The sequence below is a fragment of the Gymnoscopelus microlampas genome, assembly GCF_963454915.1.
Source record: "Gymnoscopelus microlampas genome assembly, chromosome: 22".
NCBI classification, from domain to species: domain Eukaryota; kingdom Metazoa; phylum Chordata; class Actinopteri; order Myctophiformes; family Myctophidae; genus Gymnoscopelus; species Gymnoscopelus microlampas.
The window spans coordinates 9,372,105-9,394,284 of record NC_139959.1 but is presented as its reverse complement, the minus strand read 5'-3'; the positions used below and the strand labels follow the sequence as shown (position 1 = coordinate 9,394,284).

At 41.8% G+C, this 22,180-nt stretch overlaps 1 protein-coding gene across 1 annotated transcript; it reads right to left on the bottom strand.

Annotated features, from left to right (window-relative positions):
- Positions 1 to 3,244: 3,244 nt before the first annotated feature.
- emilin2b (elastin microfibril interfacer 2b) lies at positions 3,245 to 20,718 on the bottom strand. Its single transcript, XM_084048388.1, has 9 exons — positions 20,422 to 20,718; positions 19,981 to 20,106; positions 17,687 to 17,865; positions 15,132 to 16,955; positions 5,881 to 6,111; positions 5,407 to 5,460; positions 5,265 to 5,315; positions 5,048 to 5,164; positions 3,245 to 4,393 (listed from the first exon to the last, which is right to left on the bottom strand). Exons 1-9 carry the CDS (start codon positions 20,550 to 20,552, stop codon positions 4,068 to 4,070), a joined length of 3,039 nt encoding a protein of 1,012 aa, XP_083904514.1. The 5' UTR covers positions 20,553 to 20,718; the 3' UTR covers positions 3,245 to 4,067.
- Between the last annotated feature and the right edge of the window lie 1,462 nt (positions 20,719 to 22,180).

Sequence of the window (22,180 nt, the reverse complement as noted above, 5' to 3'; positions counted from 1 at the left end):
GGCGGAAACCTCATTATGGCCAAAACTGTTACTTTTCAGCAGAAACATTCTAAAATAACCAAAACAGCAGATCGACGCCAACCTGCTTCCGGTCTCCTAAAAAGGCGTCCGCCCACTTCACGCAGATAGCTACGCGAGACGCGAGAGCGTTAAGCATTGGTTCTCAAAGTTGGGTCCGGGGACCCCCAGGGGTCCTTGGGGGGGGGGGGTTCCAGGGGGTCCCCAGCAAAATGTTATTATCAAATATGTCTCTTTTATAGCTACTTTTAACTTTTTAATGGATCCTATGTAAGTAAAGCCTGATAAAAGTGTCAAACTCCCCAAATCCACCAGAATACTGGGAAGTACATCTACTCTGTTTCCCCCCGGGAAAAAATCTCCTGTTATCAGACGGAGGTTGGCAGGTATGTTCATCGTACGATTACTGAAAATCAATTATCTTCAACACGGACGTACAATTAAGTATAAATTAAATATAAAAATTAGGCTTCGGTCAGGACCATATAAATATGAAGAATGAACATGCCTATTTACAGTATAGGAACGCTGAGCTTCCATGTCATACATAGAAGTGGAAGTAAGTTTGTTCAATATCGTCGCTGTCGGGCAGAAACCAATATCATGTTTTTTAACACCCTACTTGACCATACTACAGCGTCACACGGAAACATCAAAAGTAGCAGATCTACAAGCTCAAAACGCGTTTTGAGCTTGTAGATCTGCTACTTTTGCCATTTTTTAATTTGAAACCTGAAAAGTAACAGTTTTGGACATACAAGGTTTCCACGCGACTTTGATTGATTGAAACCGCAACGACCGCAACGATATCGATATGCAATGTGTCCATGGTAACGGGCATCATCGGATCTCCCAGACAAATAGAAAACTATCTGACCTATCTATACTTTTATTTATTTAAGGTTTGAACTATCAAGCTGTAAGCTTTTTTTTGCGTTATCCTGTTGATTATGGCTGGTCAGATGTTTGTTACAGATGTATGTATATGATATATGATTTTATTTCATGATCAATAAAAGACATCAATCAATCAATTAAAACACCAGCACATGATATCTGTATCAGAGAATGTGGTCAATAGCTAAATCTAACACTTGTAAAATCTAGAGGTAAACAAATTACAATATAAAAATATAGCTGCAAGCAGCGATAATACGGGGCCAGTGAATGGAGAGAGAGAGAGAGAGAGAGAGAGAGAGAGAGAGAGAGAGAGAGAGAGAGAGAGACACAGACATGGAAACAATAGATTGATGAGAGAGACAGATGGAAACAGAATAGTTTGATTGGACATCTCAACCTATTGCCATTAACAGGATTCGAACTCTCAACCTTCAGACTAATAGGCTGCAACACTACCTATAGTGCTATAGCTTTGTCCAGGCTGATATTGTCTGTTGAAGATCATAAACTCTTGCCTTCTTTCATGAACCAAGCGGCCTGTTTCACTAACACTAAGATCACTCGTTCACAAACCATATGCCAATGAAGAAATTGTACATCTCCTCAGAACCAAAACTAGTGAAAGTAGCCGATCTACAAGCTCACAAACCATGAAAAGTTGTGAGATTGTAGATCAGCTATTTTCAGAATGAAGTATGTCATACATTGAAAAAACGTACTCTCAAATAAGCATTTCAGGTTATCTTTACCATTTGCACATGTATTCATTGATACAGTCATGTTGTTTGCAATTCAACTTAAATTGAGTCTGCATCAAGTGAGGCTTGAACTGGCGACCTTGCGATTGTGAGGCACTCATTTAAGGGAGACGCCATTGGACCAACAGACAAGTAACTGTGAAAAAGGAGATCACACAGATGATACAGTTTCACGCAAATAGCTGAAAAATCCTGGGTTTAAGTGTTTTTCAAACTGCTCAAAATTGCAGACAATCTAAGGGCGGAGCTTACTGGTCAAAGCGATAGATGTGTTCCTCATGAGTCAAGGCACAAGTGTAAGCAAGTTTCACGACTTTCGGCCAAACGAGGCATGACTTTTGCCTGTTTCAAGTTTGCATTTTCAAAAAATTGCTATAGCGCCCCCCTTTGGCCAATTGGAGTGAGATTGGTTTCAGTGATATTTGGAATGACTCTCTACATCACTGCAACGTTTCAAAGAAATGTGAGTCTTGCATGTATGTGTTAGGGGCAGATGAATAATGTTCATAAAACTGCAATAGTTAAAATCTATTTCCTCCTGGGATTTTTGAGTAATCTGCACGAAACATTTTACACATGAACATAGGACCTTTGCCGACAAAACAAAAGCGGCGGATTTTCCATAAGTGAAAAAATGCAGAAGTTAGGAGCCAATGACTGTTTTTCATATAATTCAAAATGGTGGGAGATCTAAAGGTCAGAGGTCAAAAGTCAGACCACGAAAGTTGTCGGGCATGAAGAGACGCATGTGTGTATCGAAGTTTCATGGTTGTAGGTCAAACAGGGCATGAGTTGTACCTGTTCAAAGTTGGCACTTTCAATTGAGTGCTATAGCGCCACCCTTTGACGAATGAGTGTGAGAATTATTTCTTGGTAGTTTTTCATGAGCATCTACCATATGGCCGAGTTTCGTAAAAAGCGTATGCACGGTTAAGCCAGAATTTTTCAAACTGCTCAAAATTGTGGAAAATCTAAGGGCGGAGCTTAATGGTCAAATCGATACGTGTGTTCCTCATGAGTCAAGGCACATGTGTAAGCAAGTTTCACGACTTTCGGCCAAACGAGGCATGACTTATGCCTGTTTAAAGTCTGCCTTTTCAAAAAATTGCTATAGCGCCCCCTTTTGGCCAATTGGAGTAAGATTGGTTTCAGTGATATTTGGAATGACCCTGTACCTTTCTGCAAAGTTTCAAAGAAATGTGAGTCTGCATGTATGTTTTAGGCACAGATGAATAATTTTCATAAAACTGTAATAGTTAAAATCTATAGAATCCTGGGATTTTGGAGCAATCTGCACGAAACGTTTAACACTTGAACTTTGGACCTCTGCCTACAAAAAATTCCAACGGATTTTCCATAAGTGAAAAAATGCAGAAGTTAGGAGCCAATGACTGTTTTTCATATAATTCAAAATGGTGGGAGATCTAAAGGTCAGAGGTCAAAAGTCAGAGGGTGAAAGTTGTTCAGCATGAGGAGACGCATATGTGTATCCAAGTTTCATGGCTGTAGGTCAAACAGGGCATGAGTTGTACCTGGTCAAAGTTGGCATTTTCAATTGAGTGCTATAGCGCCACCTTTGGACGAAAGATTGTGAGAATTATTTTTTGATCGTTTTTCATGACCATCTACCATATGGCCGAGTTTCGTAAAAAGCGACAGCGCGGTTCAGCCAGAACTGCGAAAAGTGGCAGAAGAAGAAAAAGAAGAAGAAGTGACAGAATACTGCCAATAACAAAACAGGTCCAGAGCTGAGCTCTGGCCCCGTAATAAAACTATACACTGAGAACTTTTAAACAAATAACAAAAATACACTGTAGCAAGTAAATGATTACTAAATATATTAATACTCATTATGGAAGGAACTTGCATTATCCCATTTGATAATGTCTGTTATTTGTTATTGCTTTCACTTTCATTCACACGTATACATCTCTTCGGGGTAAAGAGTTTGCCTCAAGAATGTACAGTATTCCTTTCATGTCTTTTCTGCAACACAGTAACATTACTCTTTTGCTCCAGTTCATTGAAGCATTCCATACACTTATATAACTGTGAACTAGATCAGTGGTTCTCAAAGTGGGGTCCTCGGGGGGCGGGGGGTTTCCAGGAGTCAGCAGATCTACAAGCTCATAATGCGGCACAAGCTTGTAGTACATCTACTATTTTTTCATTTTTAAAGAAAATATCGAAAATGTTTGAAGCATTAGAAAATGTTATATTTTAGAAAAATATTTTTACACAAATTTTCTCTTCAAACATTTTCAGATGGGGGTCCGCTGCTATATATATATAGTATATCAATTTAGGGGTCCTTGTCACAAAAACGTTTGAGAACTACTGAACTAGAGACTGTTTTGAGGAGCTGGGCATGGAGGTCTGTTGCTGGTGGGGTTATCTCTTTGATGGGTTGGTGTAAAGGAGCACAACGCTGAAGGTAGAGAGGACTTCAGTGGAATCTGAGATGGCCAGTTTCCCCGCAGTCATGACCAGTCCCGCCTTGTCCCCTCGACTCAGCTTCAGCACCAGGCTCACAGAAGTGGAGCCTCCGCAGTTGCACTGCTGCGTGTTCTGCGCCGACCCGGACAAGAATCCCGCCGTGTCCAACTTCTGGACGCTGCGATTGGACACCGAGAGAACCGCCTCCAGCCTCTCACCACGCTGGGCTGTCAGGACCGCACTCACCAGATAGCGGCCGTCCATGGGAGCTGTGAAGACGCCTAAGAAAATACAAACAAACACTTGTGTGGATGCTATGATACAACAGTCTAGAAGGTCAAGTATCACACTGAGGGTAAAGAGGAAATCTGGTTTAAATATTTAACTCTGAAAGTAATAAAGGTAGGGTAAGTGATATTTTTTTGTTAAAACAAAAGGTTTTTGTTAAAAGGTTAAAGCACTATATTCTGATAGTAACCATTGCTATAAAGTGTTTGTTCAGTAACATGGGTCTCCCTGTCTCTCCATATCTTTAATAAACAGAAAAGGTGACAACATTTCAGCCAATCAGGAGAGAGTACCCATTTATCAGCTTAATTTTTATAGTGTTCCAGTTCCAATTGTGTCTGCTCATTTTGTTGTGTCATCACTTCCAATTTCACTTGTTTAATCTGTATCCTGTCTGAGTTCTCTATCCTGATTGGATAAAATTGGTATCCTGACCTGAAAATGCATTTTCTGCTTAATAAAGAGCTGGAGAGACATGGAGACTCCTGTTACTGAAAAAACACTATAGCAATGAGTACTATCAGAATATAGAGCTGTTTAACACTTATTCTAACCAAATAAAATCACTAACCCTATACCTTTAAATGTATATTAACACTGGATTTTACAGTGTACTTTGTTGCTGGTACAGGATGGTGACAGGTTACCTGTATGGGAGTCATAATGTCCTCCATCGTTGACTAGCACCTTGTTGAAGCGAATGATTCCAACCTCTCCAGGGAACGGCAGAAGATTGAGACCGGCTGAGAACGCCACCCTGTCACCTTGACCACACAGCGAAAACAATCATTATGCTCAGTGGAATCAATACAAAATGTATAGAAATGGGAAATGCAAAGATTAATAAAAAAAATGTATTCCAACCTGAAGTCAGGACAGGTTTCTGCGGTGATGGTTTCTGGGTTGTGTGCAAGTCTGTTGAGGAAGAAACAACAATTTAATTCACTTTAAAGTGGAACAGTTTTTTTTTTTTTATGGGATCGGAAACAGTCAAAGGTGGATCTACCTGAAGACACTGGCATATTGAGCTTTATGGAGACCGTAGATTTGGGTGCAGTAGCTGCAGGATGACAAAACATGAGAAATTAAATGAGGCTTTGATGCATGTGTGTGTGTGTGTGTGTGTGTTTTGTTGTTTTCTTGCATATTAGGATCCCCATTAGCTTTTGCCATGACAAAATCTAATCCTCCTGGGGTCCTAATTCAATTCCAAGTAGTTTAGCCTCTTTCACCTGTTCCATTGGCTTCCCGGCAAGTGATAGGCTCAATTGAGGGTCACTGTCCAACATGTCTAGATCCAAACATCCATGCATTTAGCTTTAGCAATGTTCAGTGTACTAATTTGTTCTTACCGAACCCACTCCGCTACTGCTTTAACCGCTTTGTGTGTGTGTGTGTGTGTGTGTGTGTGTGTGTGTGTGTGTGTGTGTGTGTGTGTGTGTGTGAATATCCTCTAGATATCCTCTTTTTCCTCTCTCACCTGGGGCTCCAGCGAAGCCCAGAACAGGCACCATGCTGCCATCCGTCCCTTTGGGCAGCTTGGATGAAATCATGGTCCCTGGGGGTCCGGCCTCTCCGACCTCCATCACTTCAGGCTCTGGGAGGGGGCCCTCCATGACGTTGACCTTGGGAGGGGCCGGCTCCTGAGGCTTGAACTTGGTGGTCACCGCCGGGGGCCGACCCCCCGAGTCCCCCGCGGCCGCGCGAACACCTGAAAACGGAGGATTGATGAATATATGGGAGGTCTGGGTGAGCGAATCAGGTCAGTGGGAAAGTTCCAACGTGGGGCCAGATGTCCTGAGGTCAGATGTGGTACAAGCCATCTGTTTTCATAGGGACTCCTTAAAACTGGCCCCTCAATTACTCTGTTTGAATTTCTAAAACCACTAAATTATCAGCAAAGTAGGTGTTGAGGAAACATCCCTTTGGTCAAATGTGAGCCATTATCCCATTAAAATCGGGAAAGCATCTGTGTCATTTTAGATTTAAGCTGTATATATATATATATAGCACATTGGTTGGATATTCAAAAATAGCAGATATACAAGCTCACTCTGGAGCTTGTAGATCTGCTATTTTTGAAAAATCCTGAACATTTCTGACAAATATATATATATATTTTTTTTTAAGCGAACATTTTTAACTCAAATCTTTGCTTCTGGGGGTCCCTGGAACAAAATATTTTGAGATGGGGGTCGGCGGCCAAATATTTATAATTTGACATGGACAAGTTTAAGCACCACTGATATAGCAACACTTTTTCAGAAAACTGTTAGGATTCAGAAGACATTTTGCAGAATCAGCCTCAAGTCTCAATGGGTTAAAAGAGAGCTGCTCACTGACGGTCCAGGTCAGCGTTTTCTTATCCTGGGGGGAAGTTTTTCACTTGTTGAAGCTGTAAATCTCCTCGGAAAAGATTTACTGTGTCACGGTTTGAAGTAGTTTTACAGAAACACCACAACATGGTATAGAATAGCCTTTTACTGACGTCTTAATTGGCTCCCCTTTATTTTAATGGTCATTATGTAACTTTTCATGTCACATGTCAAATTGACTTGGAAAGTTGAATAACATTCTGTCCTAGAGACCCTTGAGATAAAAATATGTTTTGGTTTAAATTAAATTGTCTTAATGTCATATTGAAAATGAGAAGTACTTTCATTAAGGTGATCCTGAAACATATTGCTATAGTGGTCACTCATAAAACTTGTGTACGGTCATTTAAAGTAAAAATATTCTGTTCGACTCATTGCGCTGCCATAGGGCTCACCGTGTAGATTTGTTAGATTATTTTTTCCCTTTTCTTTTGGGATGAAGAGGCCTTTTAACCACATTAATCCTGGCATCCCTATTTTGGAGACATTTCTTTTTTTTATGATTGCATATGATTTATATTTTCATTATTTGTCGACGTATATAAGGCGGTTAAGTAAAATTCTCTTCGTCACAGAGTTCTTTTTATCTTTTATTATTATGCAAGTAAATAACCTATAAAATAAAATAAACATGTTGAGGGATACACACCACTAGTAAAGTAATCACTCCAGCCTGTCATTATGGACATAAACAAAGGAAATGACAGACTCCTGCAACATCACACATCATGATGCGGTCGACTATAAACTATTGCCGCGTTCCTGACAACCGCAGCTGAGAAGACTTATAGCACAGCACCAGCAGGTCTTTATCAACAAAGCAATGCTCTTGGCTGAGGACACAGAGAGAGAGTTCCAGTGGTGGAAAGTACATTTACTCAAGTACTGTACTTAAGTACAATGTTGAGGTATTTATTTACTGAACTTGAGTGTTTCCAATTTTCAAATCTTTTACTTCTACTCCTCTACATCTCAGATCTCAAATATTGTCCTTTTTACTCCACTACAATTATTTGAAAACTGTAGTTACTAGTTACTTTGTTGATTTGTATGTACTTTGGTATTGCTTATTTTTAAAATATCTTTTATACATATTGAACTTGAGAAATAGGACATTCTGCATAAGGAGTACTTTCACTTATATAAAAACCTTTAGTATATTTTTATGCCAATACTTTTGTACTTTTACTCAAGTACATTTTGAATACAGGACGTTTACTTGTAACAGAGTATGTATTCATTGTGGTATTAATACTTTTAGTTAAGTAATAAATGTGAGTACTTCTTCCACCACTGAGAACGAGACAGCAGATCAGGGCCCAGCGCTGAGTCTGCTGTCCTCCCAAAAGGAAAGGACCAAATGATGGAGAGCACATGAAAGGCATACCAGCATTCCAAGGCATATCCATATATTCGTCCACCAGACGGACTGTCCCTCACCCCTAAGGGAAAGGGCCCTTCCCTATAAAAGCAGAAAGTAGTCTGCCTGTTAAATATATGTGTGGAGAGGGGGACCAGTTGGTGACTGTAAAAATAATAAAATAAAAGAAATCACAGAGGGAGGGGGGGTGGAGGGGGGGATAAGTCTAGTATACATGTGCGCTCCTCTGGGGTGCTGCACATGTGCGTGTGTTTTAATAGCCTGTGTCTGTTGTTAGCTTGCAGCCTTGCATGCAAAGGTACTGTAGGTATGCACTACACCAGTGGTTCTCAACCATGTCAGACCACGACAACCCCCAAAATAATCATATTTGAACTGGGGACGGACCCCCCCCCCCCCCCACCCTGATAAGCACTTGGAATGTAGGAGTTGAGGCGTGTGTGTGTGTGTGTGTGTGTGTGTGTGTGTGTGTGTGTGTGTGTGTGTGTGTGTGTGTGTGTGTGTGTGTGTGTGTGTGCGTGCGTGCGTGCGTGTGTGTGTGTGTGTGTGTGTGTGTGTGTGTGTGTGTGTGTGTGTGTGTGTGTGTGTGTGTGTGTGTGCGTGCGTCTGTGATTAAAGGGGTGAGCTGTAAACTATTGCAGCTGAGGTTCCCGTGGTCCCAGAATCTAAAGAGTTGGGGTACATCCGGAGCAGACGTGGGAAACAGTGTTGCCATGTCCGCTTATTATAAGCAACTTTGGGGTTCTTTTTCTGTAAAGTTGCTTGGAAATATTGGGCTTGTTTTTTTTAAACCATTGGTTCTCAAACATTTTCATGTCATGGACCCCCAAATTAATGTATTTGTCCCTAACCCCCATCGGAAAATGTTTTGTGCCAGGGAGCCCTGTATACCAGATAGAATGTTTCAAAGATCTTCCAAATATTCCACACTTTATTTAAAGATGTATTTTTAAATAGTAGATCTACAAGCTCACAACGCGTCACATCACAACGTGTTGTAAGCTTGTTGATCGGTTATTTTCAAATAGCCGATATATACAGTATATAGGCTTAAAGTGCTCACGTGGCCTATAATAGATTTATAGTCGCTTCTTTTGGGCTTGTTTTCATAGACCTGGTTGCTTATTTCTCACGCAAAATCTGGCAACACTGATGGGAAACCCCTTCCTTAGTCACAGGTGTCCCTCCATTCTTTCTGAGACACAACAGCCCCCCCCCCCAGCCCCGCCCTCCCTCATTACATTACAATCCCACATCATAATGACTGCACAGCCATTTAACAGCACGTGTTGACTTTATGAGTCACAGTGGGCCAAAATGGCCCCGGCCCCAAAGACGATTTAGGAATTCATAAATCCGTCCCCACATTTTGGAACCCAAGAGACAAATAAAAGGAGAATGACCAAATCGCTCTCGCCTTAAACCTTTCACAGTAAATGTTTCTCCTCCTCTATGGCTGACAGCAGGAAACAGTATACAAATCAACAGTGGCATTACAGCACTTATAGTAGCATGCTAACATGACTTACGTGTTAATGGGGGTGTAAGAAACTGTTTGTTTTATAAACAGAAAATACATTTTCAGGTCGGGATACCAATGTTATCCAATCAGGAGAGAGAACTCCACAACAAAGATGATGTATCAGCTTAAATTTCATAGTGTCCCAGTTCCAATTTCTTTTGGTTCATCACTTCAAATTTCACTTGCTTATCCTGTATCCTGTATGGGTTCTCTCTCCTGATTAGGAAACCCCTATTACTGAATAAACACTCTATATTCTGATAACAATCATTGCAATATAAAGCTTTAACCATTTAAGTGTGTTATCATCAATGAGTGTTATTGGTCCTGGTGACCTGTGCTTCATCCAAGGATGCCTGTCAGGTCCGAACTTGTTGTTGGACAATCAACTCCCGTGGGAGCGTCTCTCTTCCTGGGGGCTATCATACTTGACCACGGGCAAGAGTGTGTGTGTACGCACGTGAGCTGCCTTATCTCTGTCTTAAGGTCATTGACCTTCAGCAGCTGGACCCCTGAGTCATGTCTGAAGCAGGAATGCATGCTTTGTTATCTCACAAACGCGCCCATAATAGAGCTCCTAAAAGTGTTGTCTGCCACAGGCGTTTTAGTAGCTAACTGCCTTGCCAAACACAATGGGAAGGATGTGCTTTAACGCAGGGAAAAGACGTAATGCATGTCACAAATGCACATGTACACAAACTGGGGGGAACTGGGGGAAGTGGTGCTTAGTGCTGCTGCACACAGTAAAATCCGGAACGCTAATTCAACACTGACAGAGTTTAAAAAATATTTACCCATACAAGTTACATGAACACTCTGGATTTGACTATGTATGGTTGTGCCAAACTCCCAGGAGATAGCATCTGCAGAAGAATGTTCTCATAATGATGCGCGAAGAGAGAACACAAGAGTAGAGACATATGAAAACATATGCCACACAAAAGGGAAAACACAAGAGCATGCACATAAAAACCCATGCATGTACACACACACACACACACACACACACGCACACACGCGCGCACACGCTATAGCGATGTTTGAAAGTTCCCCCTAGGTCAAAGACGGAAGCTCGTTATTTGCTATACGATAGCTAATGGTTTGGGAAATTACTCCACTTAGCCTGCAACTTTGTCGACTGAATAAAAGGTTCTTTCTCCTAAGCTCTGATGGAGAGCCATGTCCAAAATATGCACTACATTCAGTATAGTCTTAGTCTACTCTACGACAATGTGCTACTGGCCACAGCTCGCAGCAGTTAAGGGGCATGAAGTCAGGCCGGGCTCTGCCTAAGCTCGGAATGACAGGGTCAGGTGTCATGTCAGGGAACTGGATTATATCAAATGAATTGCAGATTCTGTTGATTTGACAGATTTCCATTATTTTTCATTTTAAATTATTGATTTGATTTGATTTACCTTTTAAATGTATTTTACCCTTTACATTTATTTTATTTGATTGATTTTAGCTGCATTGTCATTAACTGTTTTAATTAGATACAGCAGTCTATTTTTGTGCCTTTTGTGTCTGCATTGCTTGTATTGTACTGTACCTCGGCACCTCTGCTTGCCCTCAATGTGTTTTCCGAGGTTTTAAATAAATAAATAAATGATGATGATGATGACATGGTGATATCAATATCAGCACAATATCAAGACAGTCTTAAATCAAGTTAACTGAAGTCATGAGGGGAAAGGCTAGCTCCCCTTACCATTGTAAATTGTCCATTGTAAATCTGACATCATGGCACACAGACCCCCACATGCAGCACAGGGGGACAGTTCAGAGTGTGTTGCACAGTAAAATCCTGGGCGTTCATTTAACTCTGAAAGTGATAATAATTGACCCATACTGTATGTTCATTTGACACTCTCAGAGTTAAATCAACACTCTGGATTTTGCTGTTGGAAAGAGCGAAGGCAGTGGTGAAAAGCAATTAAGTACAGTACTCAAGTCCTGTACTCAGGAAACCTTTTGAGGGTTTTTTCCTAATACTATTTATTTATTAATACTGGAGTATTTCCAATTCTCAATATGTTGTGTACTTCTACACTACATTTCAGAGGCAAATATTATACTTTTACTCCTCTACAGTTATATGCCCTATGTACTTATACTTAGGCTATTTGAAAATAGTCTAAGTAGCACATCGCAAAGCGACGCGGTACTTAGGAAAAGTAGAAAACATTAGCTACTTTGAGGGAAAACAGTATGAACATCCAGTTCAATGCAGTAGCCCTCCTAATCTAAACCCGTCGAGACCCGTGGGCTCTGGAATAAAGAACGCCCACTAGCGACACTGATAAGCTGCTTGTAGATGTCCCAGTATGGAGCGCTTGAGGCTGTATTTTCCAGTCCCTTTCAGATAAATAAGAAAGACAAAAAGGGTGAGGCTATACTGCCTGGAGCAACTGGGAGGCAAGGAGTTGTACACAGACCAAAAGTGGTGTAAAGTAACTAAGCACCTTTACTCAGCAGCACTTCTTTTTATGAATAAAATATAATTTTGTCCAATCTAGAGTATGTTAATACAGTATAACTTATACAATTGGGGGTGGTTGTATTTTGTCTCCCTGCTCTTATATTGAAACATTTAGATTGTGTAAAAGGTCATGTCTCACCTAGACAGGATATGACACAAATTTTGACCTGATGGTCAAGATTCAATTTATGCCCGGAGCAAGGAGGCAGGCTCTATTAGCTCAATGGTAAAAATGTCAGCACTTGCGCAGGAAACCAGGTTCAAATCCTGGGGTAGAAGAGGAAAGCTTTAAGTACAATTTTGAGGTATTTTTACTTTACTGGAGTATTTCTAATTTTCAGTACTTTTACTTCTACTCCACTACATCTCAGAATCAAATATCGTACTTTTTTAGATTTTGATTATCATTACAAACATGCATTAACCACTTCAGCCCTATATACATTCGGCCATTTTAAAATAGCCGATCTACAAGCTCACAATAGATCTGCTATTTTCAAAATATTTTTTATACATTTTATACATTTGATAACTTGTGAAATGGGACATTCTGCATAATGAGTAATTTCTTCTTTTGGTACTTTAAGTACATCTTGATGCCAATTCTTTTGTACTTTTACTCAAGTACATTTTGAACACAGGACTTTAAAGTGTTTCTATGTCACAGTATTGATACTTTTACTTCAGTAAAAAAAATGTAATACTTTTTCCACCACTGCAGACCAACCCTTGGTAGAACTTCACCATGTCAGAGAGGAACACATGATTAATGCCCCCTCCCTCATGGGGCTCTTACCCATAAATTCCCAATGACTGTACAACAATTTAAACGTCAGTTCTATTTAAGACAACAAACGATGGGCGGGATAATGACATACATTTCCCAGAATCTCCATATGACACATTTGGCCACATCAGACAAAAAGTGCCAGCTTATAGAGATTAATATTGAAGGCTGTCCGTGACTTTCGGAACTATCCACCCAACAAATGGCACAGGGAAGCGACAGTGGCAAATGTTCAGTGCTGAATTGCTGAATTGGAACGTGGTTGCACTCTATTTTAATGACGTGACGCGCACGTCGCTTAACACCTAAACTACAGGTCACACAATGGACAATTGATATGCATCTCAGCTCATTCTTATGTTAATTCACCTGGTGTGACTTGGGAGCTTTTGTAAACTTTGTTGAGGTGTGAATTTAAAGTTGTTTTAAATCTATGCATGTGCCTGCGCGTGCTCCTGGTCAAATAGGTTCCTGCACGTGCAAGGCCGTCCTATGAGGAATGCAACCCTGCAAATGTTTGATTTCTCTTCCCTGTGTTCCCCCATATGTGTCTCGAACTCATGGGAACAGAACCAGAAGCAGAGCTAATTTTATTCTGACCCCCTTCCAATGGTAACCGAAAGGCTTGCCCCAAAACACACTCGCCCCCATTTCTTTAGCGGACCCCTCGCGCCGAGCGGTTCTTGTGTTTGTTTTACTGAGGATAAGGTTAGGAATACGTTTAAGGTTAGGCATAGTTTTATTGAGGTTAAGTTTAGGAATAAGGCTAGGTTTAGGCATAGTTTTACTGAGGTTACGTGTAGGAACACCCGGTGGCGACCATTTCGAGGTCGTCGGATTTGACCCGGGGCGAGCGTGTTTTGGGGCGAGCGTTCTTGTATTCCTTCGAATGGATGTCAGACCGGAGTGGACCACGTAGACCATGTTGGCGCCATAAACCGATGAGGCAAAACTAGCTGTACGCACAAGAACAGACGCGGCTCATAAACATTATGGGCGTGATGCTCGTTCACGTATTCCCTACTGTGGGCGGGGGTGAGTCAATATTAGCCACATGGGCATGTTAAAGTGCAGGTCTTTTACCCACAATAGTACATACAATATTCAAGGGTATCTACAGTCTATAAACAGCGGTCTTTCAAGCCAAGGACCCCTTAGCTGAGAGAGAGATGAACTACAATACATATTGGATTCATGTTAACGGTGTGTTTTCAGACATTTAACGACTTAAACACTCAATACTTTGTAAACTTGACCTTTGGTCAGTTCTTTTTTCCCTGAACACCGATCTACAAGCTCACAACGCGTCTGTGACACACGTTGTGAGCTTGTATATTGGCTATTTTCGGCTAATGTTCCCCCCAGAATAGGGATGTGAGGGTTCAAGTGGTTAATGTAAAATACAAAAATAAAGTCCCCATCACACAAGGATTTTGCAGCCCCCCTGCAGTATCTCTGAAGACACCGTAGGGGTCCCGGGCCCCCTGTTGAAGACCCCTGCTCTATAAATATGCTATGATAATGATAATGATGTTAATAATAATAGTCATAATATGACAAATAGGATCGCTGTCCTACACTTCGCTCAAACACAACACACACTGACAGTACACTCAGATAAAAACATCATGCATGCACGTGCATGAAAATAGATGCTCACAAGTGCACACTGCAGGCATTACTGAGCCATATTTTTAAGGCCAAGGAATTGCTCAACACAAGCAGGGTCTATTAAAATGAGCATGTGTGTTCAATCAAGCCCTGCCTTCCTCTGAGTCAGAAGAACACAGTTAAATGGAGATCCAACTTCCTCTCACACTCAAAATGAAACGTACTCCCTTATTGCAGGTTCCACCATTAACTACGCACAACCTACCATGGACCAATTTAAGGAAACGCAACCTGCAACGACCAAATAGGGTCCAGATGAGGCTGGGGGCGAAACCTTATTTAACACTACATTATAACACTTAAAGCTTGCTTTAAGCGTCTCAAGATCAAACGCCTGCTACTGAAGGTCCTGTGGATGATAAATGAGATTTATTAAGATCGAAGAGGGAGTTACTGTTTTTGCGTTTAACAATATCTGGAAAATAGATTATATGAGGGACGAATAGAAGGAGGCATTCACATTAAATGGACCTACTGTACCAGGGTTCCTTTCATGTTTATCCTATAGCTTACCTGACTTAACAGCGGTACTGCCGGCCTTTTCCTGTATGTCTCTGGCAAGACCAGAAATGTGGCTCTGGAGGGTCTGGCAGGTCCCCTTCAGCCCGCCGATGTCTCGGCCGTGGGCTCTCACAGTGCCATTCAGCTGGCTGACACAAGTCCACAGCCCGCTGATGTGTTTGTTCAGCCCCTCTTTGATCCTCTGCAGACTACCCGCGATGGGCTCCAGCTTCCCGCACACGCCCTCGACGCCAGCGACGCGACTGGCCACGGCGGCGACCTCCTTCCCCACGTCTTCCGCCTTCTCCCTGCAAAGTTCACCCTCTGCCTTCACCTCCCCGCTGAGTTCCCCCAGCCGGCTCCTCAGCTCCTGCTGCTGTGCCGCGTGAAGATCCAGAAGTTCTTTGGCCTCCTGGCCCACTGCTGACCCGACCTGACCACAGGTGGAGTTGAGACTCTCCAACTCCACAGACTGCTGGCTAAGAGAGCGTCTCATGTCTGATGAAGAGTTCTCCAGTGCTCCCACGTGCCCCTTGAGGAAGCCCAACTCACGGTGCACATCCTCCATGCTGGAGCTGTGGTTGAGGAGTTGCTCCTCCATGGCTCCTAGGCCGTTTAGACTACTCTGCATAGAAACAATAGCAACTGTACAGCTCTGGAAATCTTCTTGCATCTTCTCCAAATCAGTCGAATTAAACCTGCCCTCCTCTGAGCAGCACTGGTCTAAGGCATTGAGTCTTTCTTCCAAAGCCTGAATAGTGTTATTATGAGAGTTAACATCCCTGTGCAGGGCATCCACATCTCCAGTCTGGACTACTAAATTGGTGGTTAAATCTACCAGATTGTGGACTCTGTTCTCCATGGCGGCCAGCCTGTCCTCCAGAACGTTTTTCAGGTCCGTCACTCCCTCTGCTCCTGCCGTCCTCATCTTCTCCTCAAGAGAGAGGCACTGCACCTCCACATTCTTCTCAGACGAGTTCAGACGGGTCTCCAGGTCTTCCACGCGGGCCAGAAGTGGGTCGGGTGTTGGTACAACACTGTCTCTCTTCACTGAATCAATCACTTTGACCTTCAGATCCAGGATCTCTCTGCGGAGGTCAGATTCCTTGGACTCCATGAGCTCAGCCAGGCTGAGATAGTTGGTCTCCGTTCCCTCGCACTGCTCCTGAACGGACATTATTTTATAATCACACGCATTCTTCAAATCGGCCAACTTGATCTCCATGCCCTCCATCAGCTCTTCCCGGAGAGCGTGAACCTTAGCGTCCACATAGGCGCGCAGGTCCACTTCACTGGCCGCCGGGGGGGAGGCAGGAGCAGAGGGCGTGACCGGGGGGCTCTGGGCGGCCTCCATTAGCAGACGCAGCTGTCCGTCATGTTGACTGACGCGGCCCAGGAGGTCGTCGAGAGCGTTGCTCTTGGACTCCAGGGTGTCGGTGACCTGGTTGATCTTGTTCATGACCTCGTCCATGTGCGTGTCGTACCCGTGCTCTATGGAGAGGTCCTGCAGCGAGACGGTGTGGGTCTCGCCGCCGCGGGCGCTGGCGGGTGGTGCTTGCTTGAGATCGGTGAGAAAAGTGGCCAGCATCTTGCTGGCGTCCTCCTGCAGGTCCACCCTGAGGTTGGACGACATGTCCGTCATTCTCACCTGCATGTCCAGGACCATCTGGGACAGACGTTGCACCTCCTCCTCCAGGTGTTCGTGTTGCACGGTGTGAGACCCTCCGTGACCCTCAGCGACCCCCCCGCCGGGACCCCCACCTCCTCCCTGTCGTCCGGATGGTGTCCCCCCAAACCACGGATGGTTTCTATGACCCGTCTGCTGCTGTTCCAGACCTACAGGGGAGGAATGACGGAGAGGGTGAGGACATGGAAATGTTTATCACATGTCATTTGGGGAGGTCAGGGGTACGTTTAGAATAGCAGATCTTTTGCCAGTGTTTAAATCAGTGTCTTGAAAAGCATCACTTTTTTCATTTTGATTTCAATTTAGGTAGTTAACTTTGTATGTTTCAGAAACATCTTGGTTGGATATAACCAGCCAGGCAGAATAACATTTTAATAGAATGAATCATATGAGAGGTTTTATGTGTCAAGTTTCTGTCAACATCAACTAAACAAATGGCCAAATGCACAATATTGGATAATTCATTAAAACAAATCATAATAAACATTTGTCTTTTGTATTTTTTTTGCAGACATTGTTCTATTCGTATTGTTTTCTATAAATGTTTTTGTGTGTGTTTAATCACACTATTAGTTAAAGGAGTAGTTCACCCCAAAAAATACTTATTTGCTATCAATTACACACCCCATGAAGCCTTGAATTCATGGAGATTGTTTTGTTTTTGTCGCATTCCTACGCCAATAATTTGATGACCGGCAGAGTCTCTTTGAGACTCGGCCAGTCATCAAATTATTGACTTAGGAATGCGACAGAAACAAAAAGATCTCCACGATTTCAAGGCTTCATGGGTAATGATAGAAAATAAGTCACTTTTTTGGGTGAACTACCGGTACTCCTTTAAGCTTTAAGTATATTAAAAAAAAGGAATAACCATGTTCACCATTTGATGGAGTAGGATAAGCAGTGTGGGACGGATGATGTCTGTGCTCTCTTTGACGTTGTGGCGGTCCTTTCAGCTCGTTGCAGTCGTGACCCTGGTACCCCGGGCAGCACTTCCACGCCAGCTCAGTCACAGTCTTGTAAGCAATCTTGTACACAGGCCTAAAGTGTGTACGGTGTCTGGGAGAACATATGGCATGGGAAGGGAAGAGATAATTATTACAGACAATGTCATATTTGTTGATATACACACACATAATTACATGGTTTATCTCCCATAGTCTATATAATGACACGGGGTGGAAATAAATGATGCTGCTCACGTTTCACTTGGATACTAAGGGAAGAGTCCATGATGAATCACATCTGGAACAATGCTCACAGATCTGAACCTCTCGTCATTCAAACAAGCCCTACTCTCATGCAATTACAACAACAAAAACACAATGTTATTCTCGAGGGCTCCTTCTACAGTCAATGGTCCTTTTGTGAAATCCGAGGAAGGCTTTGCTTTGCCAGACCATGCTTGTGCATTGATCCCCTCTGAGGAGAACAGCGTAAACGCTGGAATCCCAGCAATAAAGATCTGTTTATTGACAACAAACTCCAGATGGGCTGTGGGCACAAGGCTGCCACAATTCTGATTAATCAAGCAGCAAGCAACTAATGATGTGCATAATTTAAACGCACAAACACAAAACAAGGTTTTGGCCCCTTGGTCCATCTCTGTCCATGACCCATATATTTATATCAAAAATGTATTTAGGATTTATGTATTTATTGTACCATGGTTAGGCTATGTTATGTTATTCAATTGAAAGTAAAGTAAGAGAATGTCCGATTACCCTGCTCAGCAAAGAATGTGCTATGTCAATTCAAAGCAGATGCTTATTCACATCTGGGCATAACAAGACTCGTTCTCTACTAATTTTCATTGCTCTCATCTGAAGTCAAACTTCATGAAACAATTGTTTTACCTCAGCTCTCACCTGTTACGTAAACAAACAACATCTGGCAAACACTATACCCTATATAATATTCCTATATCCCATAAGGTACATGCTCTATCTAGCTATGTTCTATCATAGGCCTATTTACAGTGTCATAAAATGAATGCTGACGGCATGCTAGCCTACAGCTCCTCTGAGGTGAGTGATAAAGCCTGCCTGCCCTTGGTTATTCAGTGATGGAAGAAGTACTCAAATGTTTTACTTAAGTAAAAGTATCAATACCCTATTGTAGAAATAGTCTGTTACAAGTACAAATTCGGTATTCAAAATGTACTTGAGTAAAAGTACAAAGATATTGGCATCAAAATATACTTAAAGTACCAAAAGTAAAAGTACTCATTATGCAGAAGGTCCCATTTCAGATATTTTCAATGTATAAAATGTATAAAAATCCTTTGAAAATAGCAGATACTGAGGCGATGTGTTGTGAGCTTGTAGATCGGCTTTTTTCAAATCGCCAAAGTATAGGTCTGAAGTGGTTTTGTAACAATAATTAAAATCTAAAATGTAACTAGTAACTAAAATTTTCAAATAATTGTAGTGGAGTAAAAGTTCAATATTTACCTCTGACATGGAGTGGAGTAGTCGAAGTACATTTTTAGAAAATTGGAAGTACTCAGTAAAGTAAAAAATACCTCAAAATTGTACTTCAGTAGGCCTACAGTACTTGAGTAAATGTACTTAGTTACTTTCCACCACTGCGGTTATTAGGTACATTTTGAACTAGTGTGCAAAAAGTATTGTTACAAACTCAACTAGAGTGTGTTGATGCACAGGGGTCTAATAAAAATATCCTCCCTCCACCCAATTAGGACTCATGAGTAGCCTACTTTACTTGGTAACCATAAGACTCGCCCAAAAACACAGTCGCCCCCATTTTCTTCGCGGACCCCTTGCCCCCAGTGGTTCTTGTATTTGTTTTACTCAGGATAAGGTTAGAATTAAGTTTAGGGTTAGGCATAGTTTTACTGTGGTTAAGTTTAGGAATAAGGTTTTCAATGGATGAAATGGTTAGTAGAGGGCTAATACGCTTGGCTACGATTTGTTTTCTGCCTAGAACAGTGGTTCTCAAACTTTTTCATGTCAAGGACCCCCAAAAAGATATGTATTTGGCCGCAGACCCCCATCTCAAAATATGTTGTTCCAGGGACCCCCAGAAGCAAAGATTTGAGTTACAAATGTTGGCTTTAAAAAATATATATTCAAAGATTTGAAAAAAAAAACAAAAACACAATTTTTCAAAAATAGCAGATCTACAAGCTCAAAGTGGAATACCAATACTTACATGACTTTTTGCGCACAGTTTGGCTGCTGCAGTGGACACGGCATGAACTCAGGCTGCACAAAGCTCTCCGAGCTTCCCACCACGGCACAGCTCACGTTCTTGTGCACTACATAAGCGCACCAGTTTCTGGATGTAAAGATGAAAGACAGATTAATTAAATTAAAAAAAGAAATAGTCCCAAATGAATGAATAGATAATGAATAAATAAATAAAATAAATGAAATAGGCTAATTAAAAATTAAATTAAGGATGCAAGATTTTAAGTTTCCATTTATGAAAACTATAGTTATTCCTAAAATTCATACAATTAATCACCGGAACAGTTTAAAAATAGAACTTAGTCTATTTCGTCTATGTTAATTTGTTGACACTATGACGAGTATAGAACATGATGCACAAATAAATAAAAAAATACCAATCAAAAGTTTCATATTCACTCACTTGTTTCTCTGCCCTGGCTCAGTGCGAGAATACGCATTTCCCTGAAACATGTTAAACTGGAACGGAGTTCCATTGATCAGTGGAAAAGTTAGTAAGAAGTGAATAAGCGATCCCGTAAACTCGCTCTTCATTGTTGCTTTAATCAAAACTACAATGTTGCTTCAGATTTTAAAAAGTGTAGCTACATGAAGAAGACCGGTTCTCTCCAGGCTCCAGCAGAGGTTTTTACTGCGTCGGTTTGGTTTGGTCTGGTCCCCTCTCTCTGATCAACGCACAGGTCTGGCAAGTTTCATTCAACGTCCTGGGCTTGGATGACGTTATAATAGAACCTCCACGGCATGTTACAACTGTGGGAATCATACACACTGAAGCCCAGCCCCCATGGTCTGTTCTCGCATCCAAAAACCGCACCAATGTCAGGGGCGTTAATCTCCCCCATGGTTGTGGTTAACGGTGGCCCTGAAACATGACTGTCATATCATGACAGTCATGGATGAACTAAACTTCAACCTGGTGTTTGCACTTTCTCCACTTACGGCCCGTACATCTACATAAACGTTCATATTTCAAATATAAAGTGCTTACCTTATGGCCACGGATAGTACAATTCTGTACGAAACCGCAAAATTACCCTTATATTCCGTATTGTTCAATAAAAAAGCATTTTAATCCAATCGGTGGCCATTTTCTCCGTATTTCCTCCATACGCTTTCAACTAAGCGATCCTATCGGTTTGGGGGTGTACTGCACTCTGATACATCATAACTCTATGAGAAAATGGCCACCAATCGGATTAGAAATGCTTTTAATTGAACAATACGGAACATACGGGTACTTATGAGGAATCGAACTGAATTTTGGCATCCGTGGCCATGGGGTGAGCACTTTATATTTGAAATCTGAACGTTTATGTAGATGTACGGGCCGTAAATGGAGAAAGTGCAAAAACCAGGTTGAAGCTGATCCATGACAGACCATGTATCCATGGCTGATATTTGGAGAACACGCCGTGCGTAATTCTTCAGGTAGAACAGTGGTAATCTCAAATCCTTTTCATTTCAACGGCCCCAGCTTAATATGCACGATTAAAAAGGTGCAGTATTCATTAACCATTTAAACCCCCTATGGTTGAGTGGAGTCCCTCAGGGTTCTATCTTTTCTCAGTTCTCTGTTTTTGTGGGGAAGGCTTTCGCTGGAAAATAGCAGATCCATTGCTAAAAAGTGTAGGGTTTATTCAGTTACAGGAGTCCCCCTTTCTCTCTAGCTCTTTTTAGAAAACATAATGATGTTCATAATATGTTCAGGTCAGGATACACATTTTGTCCAATCAGAAGAGAGAACTCATACACAAGTAAAATTGGAAGAGATGACACAAATGAGCTAAGCAGGAACACTTTGAAATTGAAGCTTATACATGGGTACTCTCTCCTGATTGGCTGAAATTGGCAGCCCACTTGAAATTGGCAACTTGAAATTGGCAACCCACTGAAATTGGCAACCCACAAAGAGTCGGACTAGGAGACACAAAGGAGACTCTGTGTGTCTTACCGGAACCGCTGCCGGTCATCAAATTGTTGGTTTAGGAATGCAACCAAAACAAAAACATATCCATGAATTCAAGTCTCCATGGGGTGACACCCTGATACACTTATACTGTATGTTGGTTTGTTTACTGTTCAGTGAGAAAACAATGTTGCACATTAAGCTTATCATCTGGGAATCTCCAAAAATAATTTGGGGATCCCCAGGGGGTAATGTG